Source organism: Vidua chalybeata, chromosome 5 (genome assembly GCF_026979565.1).
Source record: "Vidua chalybeata isolate OUT-0048 chromosome 5, bVidCha1 merged haplotype, whole genome shotgun sequence".
In the NCBI taxonomy this organism is placed as follows: Eukaryota; Metazoa; Chordata; class Aves; order Passeriformes; family Viduidae; genus Vidua; species Vidua chalybeata.
Genome location: NC_071534.1, coordinates 24,390,433 through 24,402,907, shown reverse-complemented (window position 1 = coordinate 24,402,907; position 12,475 = coordinate 24,390,433). Strand labels below are relative to the sequence as shown.

The 12,475-nt window shown below is 36.6% G+C and overlaps 1 protein-coding gene across 2 annotated transcripts in view; it reads left to right on the top strand.

The window, feature by feature from the left end:
- The window catches only part of PARPBP (PARP1 binding protein), a 38,504-nt gene that overhangs the window by 12,006 nt on the left and 14,023 nt on the right, over positions 1-12,475 (top strand). For both annotated transcript variants that reach the window (XM_053943249.1, XM_053943248.1), the window contains one exon: positions 10,251-10,434. In XM_053943249.1, coding sequence (XP_053799224.1) covers positions 10,251-10,434 — 184 coding nt within the window. The remainder of the gene's footprint in view (positions 1-10,250; positions 10,435-12,475) is intronic.

The window sequence follows — 12,475 nt, the reverse complement described above, 5'->3', positions numbered from 1 at the left end:
GTGGTTTGGTTGCTTCTCTAGTTGTAAATGAAGTTACAAAGATTTCCAACTTGTGCGTCCGGTAAATACATAAATTGGTATGTGGTTTACTTCTTGCTAGTTAATTCCTTCCTTTTGGTCATTTCATTCTCTTTACCCTTCTGTAAAGGAGTCTTTATTGCTGCTAACAAATTACAGTGTTGGTTATTTAGCCTTTTCTTTCATTTTAGCTATATAAATGAAGCATAAGAATTATTTCTTAGGGAGGCTCTGGTGGAGTTGCTGGTTTTGATTGTGTTTGAAGAACTGAAGTTAGTCTTCTGGGCAGGCTTATAAATATATGATTAATTAGAGAAATGTAAATGTAAGACAGGGGTTTGAATTGGCAAGTGCTGGCATTATTACAGAGAGAAGAGCTATTTTCTTATGCTTCATAGAAATTAATTTTGTCATTTATAATCAGTAATTTTTACATACAAAACTTTGGCAAATCAGCTTTAATAGTTCTGTCCTTGATACTAAAGGATTTTTTTTTTTCAAGTTTGAATGGAGTCTAATCCTCACAGTGGAAAAAAAAATGTTATAAATAAGCATTATTTAAGTTAATGTTCAGTTTCCATTGAAGCTGGAAGTGGGAAGTATTTCTGAAGTTGTTTTGCAGTTTTGTCTTACTTTTTTATTCTGCTTTTTGTTCTTTCATTTCAACATCCTGGATGCCAGAGACATACTGTCTGTGCTGGTGACTAAAGAAAACTATTTGCTCAACATATAGTATATGCTATTTTTCCTTTGCTTAAATCGTATCTGGCACTATATATTGATAAAAAATGAGAAATGGAAAAATATTTATATGCATGAACTTTTTAGGGTGAAAATACTTTCTCAGGTGAATACATTTCAGAAAAATGTAACATAAAATGCTGTATCTTGTTAATTACTCCTCTGTTTAAAAGAGAATGTTTAAATGTGAGAAAAATTGGAGTGGGATAGTTGCTGGGAGTTATAAGTTTCTCACTGGGTGAATTCTCTAGAGCTTGGAAATGCTTTTTAGCATTCAGATATTTGTTATGTAGCTTTCCCTGCTGCACCTGCTGTTCCATTTGTTTTGGGGTATAAATCTTGTTAATGTCAGATTCTGTGCATTAAGTTGGCTGTACACATGTAAGTATTGCTGTTTGTCTTGCTGACCAGGAGTGGAAGGTGGTTGTACTGTGCTGTTTGTAGCTCCTCTTGTACTCCACATGCCTTTTATACCCTCGCAGTATAAAATAAGTTTTTCATCTGTGTATCCATAGATGTTTTCAAGTGTTTGGTATGTCCCATGGATGAGGACTGTCTGTGTGTCCTGTCATGTGGCAGTTGTTGGGAGCTCCAGAGGATACAGTTCTATGCAAAAAAATGTCTCTAGTTCTGTTACTGCTGCAAAGTAAAGACCAGAGGGGGACAAAGGAAGCAATGCAGCAGAATCCTGAGTTACTTCATCTGTACAAGCCTGCTGAGAAATCCAAGAGCAAACTAGACAACCTGTCTGCAGCATTGCTCTTTCTCTGATGCAGAGATTAGCCAGCCTGCATTAACCAGGTCTCTGTATTGGCTATGCCGCAAGAAAAATGCTGTATTTTTTACTTAATGGTTAAAATCTTTTATTTCAGTTTAATTTTGTTACAGTGGACGTCTTACGAAACCTGTAACTGCACAAAATACAAAGTAGCCAAATAAATGGTGGGTCACTGTGAGACACATACTGGAAAGAGGCTTTCTTCATCTGCCTGATTCCTTTGCTTTGGGAATCTAGAAACCAAATTTAAGGTCTTGGACAGTGGTGGGAAGTGCTTAAGAATATTTTGTGCTTAGTAGGAGATATTGTGTAACCAAGTATCTGCTAACCTATGGAGAATAACAAAAATGTGTTTCTCATCTCCCCATCATTCAGCTAAGAAAGTTAACAGTAGATTAGATGCACAAAAGTGAATTTGTCAAAGAATAGAAGTTTAATGAAACTATGATGGTTTGGTTCAAATCTGGCATGCCTGATAGCAGGAGAAATGGAAAGACAAAATGAAATTTGGTAGTTTCAAGGTGTATTCACTGAAGACTGAGGATTCCTACAAATCTCTGGCATCTTGAAATTGTTTGCCTCTCCTCATTATCCAGATGTCTGATATTAGAAGACATCACTATCTTTCAAGAATTGGTAACATGAATATTTGTTAACATTTGGGGGTGCTGTAAAACTTGTAATGCTAAAACCATTTATAGATTTATAAGAATTGGACAATGTTAATACAGTAAATGTAGAATTTGGATGTTCTACTTTTTTTACACCCGTTTCTTGACAAGGAGCATATCAATGTTGTATTTGTCAGCTAAATGGATGATTATTATACACCTGAAGATCTGAAAACTCTTTCCTGCTGGCATAAATGGAAAGCTGCAGCTCTAATCCGTCATTCTGGAAACCCTTTTCTTTTAGGCCAGAAGAACTCCTGAAATGGCTTTTCCCAAGTTTGTTAAAAAAGTGTGACTTAAAATGGAAGGACACAAGGTCATTCATCATGTTGGTTACTGTGCTTGATGGCTAGTATGGGGAGGTGTGGGTGCGTATACATACACTTTAAAAATCCCCACTCATTTTGTAGAGAAGCAAAGTTGGGAGGTTGGCAGCTTATTTTCTCCTCAGTTGGGCGCTGCCCTCGGCGCAGGCAGCGGCCACTGGGTGTCACCATCGCCCAGCTCACACCGGAGCCGGGTCGCGCTCGCCGCATCCAGCTCGCCCTACCGGAGCGAGCGCGGCGCTCCGGAGCGGCTCCGCATCGCGGGCCCCTGCAGCCTCCGCAGCCCGCTGGAGCATCACACAGCTCGCCTCACCATGTGGATTTGTGCTCTTTGCTTCCCCCCGACAGGGAAAATGCTGTTTCTTATGTGCTTCCTTTGGGAAGTCGTGATTGCATCTCGAGGTGTGGTAATATTTGGGGAGAGGAAGCACATTGGACTCTATCTAGGCTTGTGCTGAATGCTTGAGTTAATTAGACAGTGTTCACACAGCCCTGGAGGTTTGTGGTCTAAAGTTGCTGGAAAGTTGTGCAAGCATATGCAAAACATTGTATATAGGATTGTTTAAATTTAGGATTATAGAATAATTCAGGTTGGAAGGAACATCAGAAAGTTTTTGGTCCAACATCCCGCTCAAAACACGGTCACTTATGGAGTCAGCTCAGGTTAATCAGGACTTTATCCAGACAAGTTTTGTACAGTCTCCATCCTTGGGGGTTTTTTATCTCCCTCTTGGCAGCCTGTTCCAACTGTTTTTGTCCTCACGGTGAAAAGTTGTGGGTTTTTTTTTCTTATATTGAGTTGGGACCTCTCTTGTTTCAGTTTATGCCTATTGTCTTTTTTCACTGTCTGTCAACATGAGTCTGGCTCCATCTTCTTGGTTGCCACCCTGTAGGTATTGGAAAGCTATTAGTAAATCCCCCTGAAGCCTTCTCCTTTGCACCCTGAACAAGCTGTTCCCGTAGCTGCTTCTCACAGGGCATGTGTGCCTGACCAGCTTGGCAGCCCTCTGCTGAACTTGCTCCAGTTTCAGTGTCTTTCCTGGACTGGGGGCCCAAAACTGGACACAGTATTCTAAATTTGGTCCAATGAATGCTGATTAGAGAGGGATAATCACATTCCTCAGACTACTGGCTATGCTACTGTTGCTGCAGCCAAGGATTCTGTAGGCCTTCTTTACTGCCAAGGCATGCGCCTGGCTTGCAGCTTGCTTGCTGAACATGCACCAAGGTTTTTTACATAGAGCTGCTCCCCAGCCTGTGTCATTGCAAGGGGTTATTCCTTTCCAAGACTCTGCATGTCTTGTTGAATTTCATATAGTTCCTGTCAGCCCGTTCCTCTTGTCTGTTTAGGTATCTTTGCATGGCAGCTCTGCCCTCGAGAGTGTTGACTATTCCATCTAACTTGGCATCATCTGCAAACTTGATGAGCATGTAATTTTAGAGAGCCGCTACCAAAGATAATAGGGAAAAAAACAGGTTTTAGGATAGGCTCCTATGATATTCCATTGTTACAATGTCTGCTACCTTCTGAGCATGATGATCCAACCAGTTAACTCCTCTAATTGTACAACCTTCCAGACTCTAACATCAATATTCCTATGTTACTCTCCTACAGAGAGTATTCTCTGACTGTGTTGATAAGCCTTGCTACAATCAAGGGAAATGGCACCCACCATTCTCCCCTGGTCTGCAAATTGAGTCATTTTTATTACAGGGAGAAACAGACTGGTCAGGCGTAATTTACATTTGATAACTGCATGCTTATAGTTACCAGCTACCACCTAATCCTTCATATGCCCAGATATGTGTTCTTAGAAGACTTTGCATTATTTTCTTGAGGAACAGAATGAGGCTGATGAACTTGTGGTCCCCCCAAACTGTCCTTATGGGACCTTTTTTTTTTTTTTTTTTTTTTAAACAATGATTTGCTTTTCTCCATTTGTCAGGGACCTCACCTGGTCACCCTGAGTTTTCATGATGATACAGAGTTGTCTTATGAGGGCATTTGCCAGTTCTACTAAGGCTCTTGGATGCAATCCATTTGGTTCAATGTTCTTGAACATAATCAGTACTGTCAAGTGAAGCCTGATTTGATCTTTATCCGCTGCTGGCAACTCTTTTCTGAAAAATTTCTCTAATCAGTGTGTTGGTAAAGATTGAGTCAAAGAAGGCACAGAGTACTTCTGTTTTATCTGTGCCCACACTGTTGCAAAAGCTGCCTTTTAGCAAAGGTCCCTCATTTTCTTTGTTCAGTAGGTGAAGCTCCTTTAACATTCCTTGTAATTCTCAGCTCCAGCTGGGCTTTAGTTTTCCTGATAGCATCTCTAAATGCCCAGGTGATGTTTCTAGATCATTTGTAATCTTTCCCTTCTTCCCTTCTCCCATTCTTTGTGAAGCCTTTTTGCATTCAAGCTCTATCAGTTCACTGTTTAGCCAAGCTGGTCTGCTAATATTTCTGCATATTTTCCTAAGTGTTGTGATGGAATGGTCCTGTGCTCATAATATTATTATAGTATAATATAATTTATGTTATTATAATTAATAACAGCTTGCCTGAGTGCCTTTGCCTTTTAGAACTTTCTCACAGGGAATTCAATGGCTGCTTATCAAGATTTATTCTGGGAAGAATACTTGGTTACTTTTATACCAACTTTGTCACCAGACCTGGGTAGCAAAGCTTGGGATGGAGACTATGAAGAGTCACTCTAGTTTCTTCCAACAAGCTGAAAGAAATTTTAGCCAATAAAGCAAAAGCAGGAACAGCAAGATGGAAAAATACTCTGCAACAAGGGTCTTTTTTTTTTTTTTTTTTTTTGTGTGTTTGTTATGGATATAATAATCTGTGAAACTCCAAAAGGTCTAAGGAAGAGTCTTCACTTAATTTTGATATCTGTCAGAAAATTAAATTAATAATCATACATCCATTGCCGGAGGTGGAGTTTTTGACTACTATGAGTGCTTTGATATAGTTTTTTCTTTTACAAATATATTTAAAATCTAGAGAAGTTCACTGATAAGATTTTATTGTTAAAATTTCGAAATCTAAATGAACATGCATTGGTAATTTTTTTTTTAAATTATGGCTATAACATAAGAAATAAGCCTTTAGATTTGCTTTAAAAGCACAGTTACTGCTCTGTTAGAAACATTTGTATAGTATTTCTTCCTAGATACATTTTGTCCCATTCTTCTACCCAGGTAGATCGAGCTCTAGTTGGTATCTTGGTGCTTTGTGTTTGAGAATGGAGTTACTGCTGCTCTCTTCCTATAGTTCTAAATTAAAAAATTGGATAACTGAGTTGTCAAGTTCTAAAGCATCTTTTAAATCCACAACAAGGAAAAAAGGCTGTGATCTCCTCCCACCCTGTGAGCACTGAGTGTTTGTGATTTCTTTTAAGACACTTGTTCCCACTACCTGAGTCAGATAGCTATATATTTATCATCTATTTTTTACCTCTGTTGAAGTTGAAATGAATGAATAAAAATGTTGACCTTAGTGTAATAGAATTTTGATATATTCTTTTCTGTTCTTGGAATAGACTTCAGGACTCTGTTCTGCTTTTTATCAGGTTTTGAATATTGTCCATATCCTCAACATTTTTTCCCCTTATTTGTGCTATTTTAGTCTTTTTTGGAAAAGATGTATTTCCAGAAAATAAATAAAAGTGGTCTTGCACCATATTAACTTTTCACACTAAGGCCTGAGTTCTGGAGGAAGAGCTCTTGCTGATGTCATTTAGATTTTTGGTAAGCAGAGGAGCTTGTTTATATTGTTTATAATCTCAGTAGGAACAAAATAGACAAGGTGTGTTATTAGTTTCTTATAAATTAGTTACTTCTACATAAGATAGTTTGATAAGGAAAATGAAATAGAAAAGGGTAAGGTTGGGACTCAGATGATGTAAGGCAAAAAGGGTTCAAGGGGGCACAAGATCTGTGAGTATTATTTGATAGAAGAAACTGGTGACAGAAGATCAGATTTGTCCAGTGCCTGGGTAACAGGTAGAGTTTTTATATTGCACTTTAACTCTTTAGAAGCACCGGTGCAAATAATGCATTTTTAATATATGATTGATTTTATCTATACATAGACATTTGTTTTTTTCTAGCTATGAGACAGGTGAGCTGAATCCTGCTTGACCTCTGTTTTAGTGCTGGTTAAAGCTGAAGAAAGTAAGCCACTCCTTCTCTCTGCTGGTCTAAAGTAGTTGCGAATTTTCATGCTGATGGTCATGTTTGGACTTGACTAGACCCATTCACTGGAGGATTGCCACTGTACACTGACTTCAGGCATCTGTGTTTAAACACTCTGTTGGACAGTGGAAGGTGGTTGTTTCTAAAGTGTTTGGGTTTTTCTTCCATTTATAATTACACTGAATTTCCTTTGGTTATTTCTGTCATAGAAAAAGATAGAATTTGGTTTTCTAGTTGAGTTTTCTTTCAGTTCATACCTTTTGAGCAAAGAAATGTTGCATGTGACTCTGAAAAGAATCATATTACTAGCTTTTAGATTAATGCTATTTTACAACCTCTGCCATAGTGGCAACTGATGACTATATTTGCTGACTGGATTTGGTAAGAGTCCTCCTTTGATGCAGTTTAGACTATGGATGTGATACTGAAGCACTTTATCCTAGAGTACCTCTTATCAGTGGCCTGTGATCTGAATGGAACATCACAGAAAGCTTTTTAACAGGATCACTGACTAGAAGGGGTAAGGTCTTTCCAATTGCCTTAGACAAATGGCATTGGTTTGTTTAATGTATCAAGTTAATTCTTGAATTCAACTAGTTTTTTTGCTTCTCTTTCAGAATTAAAAAGAAAAAACTTCTTTTGCTGCTATAAAAATTATCGTAAGAGATGTCCATGTAATTCCATATTTAAAAAAAATATGGTGGTTCTTCTGGCTGTTAGGAGCTGCAAAGTGGATAACAGTTTCCAACCTAATTTTATTTCTATAAATATTTTTTTAGTGCAATACCAGTTATTTTAAAGTTCATTCAAGTTCAACTGATCTTCTGAGTAATATAAATCTATGAAAGAGTAAAATCAGAGCAATCTGTAATAAGGTGTCATCTTTGTAAAATAAACAAAACCCCAAACATCCCATGTGCTTTTTTACCACATTTTCCTTTTATCATCATGCTTTTAGTTAGTCTTTTTGAGCCTCTCTAGAAACTGATCTAGTAACTACATTCAGCATTTTATATGTATCAATATGAATATATATATATATGAATATATATACACAAATATATATATGACTAATGATACGACACTAACATGACACAGCACAACTTATGTTTTGGTGTAAAATGGCATAAGATGTGGCAGGGCATTTCAGTACTAATCCACACACATTGAATCAGCATTTTAGGTCTTGACCTGTTGATAAAAATTCTAGTTGAAGTATAAATAAACTTATCCTTGCTCCAGTTACTACTCTGTATATTTGATAGGAGACTGGAACTCTTTCCTGTAAAAGAAGGAATATGGGGAGAAGTGATTAAATGAATTTTATTTCTACTAGCAAATATCTTTAGTTGGCATTGGGCAATAGAGGCAACAAAATAAACATAGAAAATAGTTTTGTGAAAGGTTTGGTTTTTTTTTCCCATTGAAAAGCTATGAATCTATAATTGAGGTACATGCAGAGCAAAGAATTTAAATTAAGGGCATGCGTATGTTAATTAACTGTGCTAGTGTCCAGTACTAGTTGTATAATATTTTTTCTTTCAGCATACATATGGGTATATATGTTAAATGTGTAGAAATGATAAATTTATTGCTTATTTACAAGCAAGTTCAACAGATCTGTAGACAGAAATAACTGAATCTGGTTTTCATAGGGAATTTTAATCAATCCCTTCACCTGCTCATTTGTCTTGAAGTTCTAGGTTTAGTTCTCATTTAATACAATACTTTTCTCATTTGAGTATATGATTTTGGAAAATATAAGTTTAGTATTGAGCCTGGCAAGAATCATCGGGAGACTTGGCTGCTGTTTCTGTATGCATCTCTGAAACAGAACTCTTCTTCAACATTTTTCTCCCCTTACCTCTTGACAACTTGTAGTGGATTTTTTTCCCCTCCCTTTGAACTTTTCATTCTTTTGTGGTTAGATTGAATTGTGGGGTTTGGAGAAGTGCTCCAATAGATTTTTTTTTTTTTTTTTTTTTTTTTAAACTGTCATCTCCAAGATCTGGATGGATCTTGAGCTGTCTATGGAGAAACTGGACATGGTGATTTTTCTTTTGGCCAAGTGCGTACACTGTGCTAGAATTTCTTCAAAGCATAAGTTTTCCTGTCTAATGAAGCCTGAAAATCTAATTGAGTTGAATCTAAGTGAATTGTATAATCTTTAGTCTGTAGAAGTTGAAGTTGAGAATTGTGTGGAAATATTTGGTTTTTTCCTATTTAAAAATACCCAATAACAATCCCCCCTCCCCCTTCCCCCGCCTAAAGTTTCATGTTAACATCAGGTTTTTCAAGTTATTTAGAGGAGTCCTTTTCAGCCAGAATAAGCCAAAACAGTAAGGTCTCTGGCCCAGTTCCCTCCATGTATTTTAAATGGAAACAATATAAACAAATTCTTTTTCCTCTGACTCAATTCCTATTCTTATCTAGTTCTACCCAATTATTTTGTATTTTATATGAATGTAGATGTGCAGAGTTTCATTTGATGAAGGTTCTCCCAGCTGGAATTCTGAAATTTATCTTCAGAATTTAATGTGTACAAAATACGTCTTTATTTGCATTTGCAAGGTATCCTTTTAGGGCAAGCTGGCAGGAGCATGAAGGAAACCAGTAAGGATGGAGGAAGTTGAAAACTGAGTCATGTCACTCTTGGTTATATGACCTGGAATAACGAAGCCATTGCTTTGGGGTTTTGACAGAACTGTCATTTGAAGCATCGTTAATGTACTAATGTACATAAATGTACTAAAAATTCTACTGTAGGTGCCAATAACAGCTCATTTCTGCTGCATTTTTGCTTTGATGTGAACTGCAAACCTCATTTAGGAAAAAAAAGCAGCTTTTGGGAAGAAATCGATTATTATATAGGAGAGCTGAGTGGTTCTTGTAATGCTTTATTTTCTTTGCCCAAGACAAAGCAATGGTAAAACATACAAACTGTTTTGTTTAGGTGCTGGAAACAATGTTAAGCTTTTAACTCAAGGAGCTTATTCTCTTTTTCACAAAAATCTTAATTAAAGTAGTCAGACACATGTGCTGAAGACAGAGATTAATGGAGTGTGCCTTTATAGCTAATAGGGAAGTTCATGTGGTCTAATTACTATCTATTTAAATAAAACTGAAAGAAGATAGGGATTTTGAAGCACCTTCACAAAGCACAAAAGACTCAGATCTAATGGGGTATTAAAGAGGAATGCATGTTTGAGTTAAAAATTTTGTTTATACTTAACAATTTGAGCAAAACTATAAATACAGGTTTAAAGAAAATACTTTTCTTTGAACTTCTAAGTGGACATTAGTTTTGTATTGCAGCTCAGAGTATTACTAAATGCTGAATTCATTATGTTATAATTTCTTTTATAGCAAATTATTCTGTTGGACAATACGTTATGCTGCTGTTTGATTTAAAAGATCAAAGCTGTTGTCTCTGAGCAATGAAGGCTGGCTATGTTCAGCACTAATAGGTGTACTCAAGTGTTGCCAAGATTAATGTGGAGATGACCCTGTGCCTATTTTCAGAATCGCAGGGGGGCGAATTCTGTCAACAGTGAAGATGCATTTGATAAAAGGCCGGAGCAATGGGGATCCTTTCTGTGAGGCAGTGGAGGAAGCTGTACAAGACTTGGATTTGAAGATTAAAAATATTATTGATTCACAACAGGAAACCTTGACTGCTAGCACTACTGGAGTCAGTCCAGCACGGGTAATGGGACTTCTTTTGTTCTTTTGACTGTTTAGCTTTATACGAAAGCAAAAATCTTTTGCCTGTTTTGTTTCTTTTACATTTTTAAAAGACTATCTATAGAGTATAATCTTTTTCCTAACTGTATGAAAGTAGTTATTTCCTCTACACTGTGATTTTAAACTTGTTGAAAGACTTACACTTGAGGATTACACTATGACTATCAAAGAACTGATTTACATAAACTAAATTTCTTACCTTAAAATTGCAAACAAAATACTCCTTAATGCTTAATTTGGTTGTGCAGTAATTATAAATGTAGATACTTAGTGTCAGATTTGCCATTAATTTCAAAGCAGTGAATCTAACAAATTTCCAAACAAAAGAACCTCATGAAAGTAGAATTAAGATTTGAGAACATGTATCAGTAGTCTTTTATTAAAATACACAGGTTTTAATTAGTACAGCATCAAGTATTTCAAAGGGTAAGGCCTTCAAAGTAAGGTTAAATATGCAAGATTGTAGATGGTAAAGTATGTAAGATTGTAAGATGGTAAAATGTGGAGTGGGAAGGGAATTAAAGCCCCAAACAATCATATGTAAGCTTTTCTCTTTTAGTGTTTCAAGACACTAATGAAGCTATTAATGACTTTGTTTTCCTTTTTTTGGAAGGAATCAATATATTTAAAGTTCTGTGAGTCAGGTGTTGAGGGCATAATACAAGATTTCTATTTGTGGTTCGTATACTGTGAATCTACTCTGGTTTAGGTTATAATTTTTTGTGATGAAAAAATCAACCAACTTTAATTATTTTATTTTACATTGTTGATGTATAAGATTAATAATGTAATTTGTTTTTTCTAGCAAATTAAAAAAATTATAGACACCTTCAATGTGTTTGGAATTTTTAGGATGCTTTTTGTGAAGTCATTGGATTTATACCATGGTAGCAAAAGATTTTTAACAAATTTTAATCAAACCTTCAGTATCCTTTTTCTTTTTTAAGACAGCTAAAACCAGCCAGACCCTATTGGCTAGTTAAGCTGGTTTAAATGTGTGTTTCCACAGAGTATGTTGGATATATATTTCATTCTCATTTTCCTGTTTGCTATGAATGCTTGTTCAGTGTATTTCCCTGTTTCCCTTTCCTATCCTTCTATTTGTTTCTCTTTCCCATCTGAGAAAATTATAACTGCTGTCTGTTCTGTCTTTATTTAGCTACTTGTGTTACCAATAAAATTTTAAAATATTATGTAGACCATTATAAGCCAGGTAAAAGCTTTTTATTAAAACTTTATTCTTCAGAGAAATTCACCATTTCTTTTCCAAAATTATATTTATTTCTTACTGTTCTCCAGAAGTTCATAGTCTGATGACTCTGTAGAAATGTTTAGCATCATCCTTGAGGCAGAAGATGGCAAAGATGGTTGTATCCTGATGATGTGGGGAGGACCTGCAGTGGAGAAGATCATAAAGGGCTGTATTCCATGGGAGTGGGTATCTCTCTCCACACAGAGGAGAAGACAAAGAGCATAAGGAAGAAGCAGCAGAAGGGACAAAGTGTTAGGAACTGGCTGCAATCCTCATTCCCCATCCCCCTGTTCCGTTTGTGGGAAGGAGGTGGACAAGTTGAGAGTACAGTTGAGTCCAGGAAGGAGGAAGGGATCCTGTTATGAGTAAATGTCAATAAATTAGATTAATTTCATAAAGTCAAATCTGGTTTGCCTATGATTAGTAAGTGAGCAATCTGTCCTCATCTTACTCCCATGAGCTTTTTTCAAGATTTTTTCACTTCCTGTTCTGTCTAGGAGGAGGAAGGATAGAGCAGCTTGGCAAGCACCTGGCAGCTAACCAGGGTCAACCAGCACAGTCCTCTGTGGGGCCTGAGGAATTAGAGATAAGGACAGTAGTTGAGAGAGGTAATGGGTAAAATGTGGATTGAACATTGGTAGAGAACAGGCTAAGTGTGAGGTAACTTTTTTTTTTTGTAACTGTGGAGGGATGAGGGGTAGAATGTGTGTAAATTGTTTGCCTTTGTCAGTGCTATGTTTGTTATTTTGGT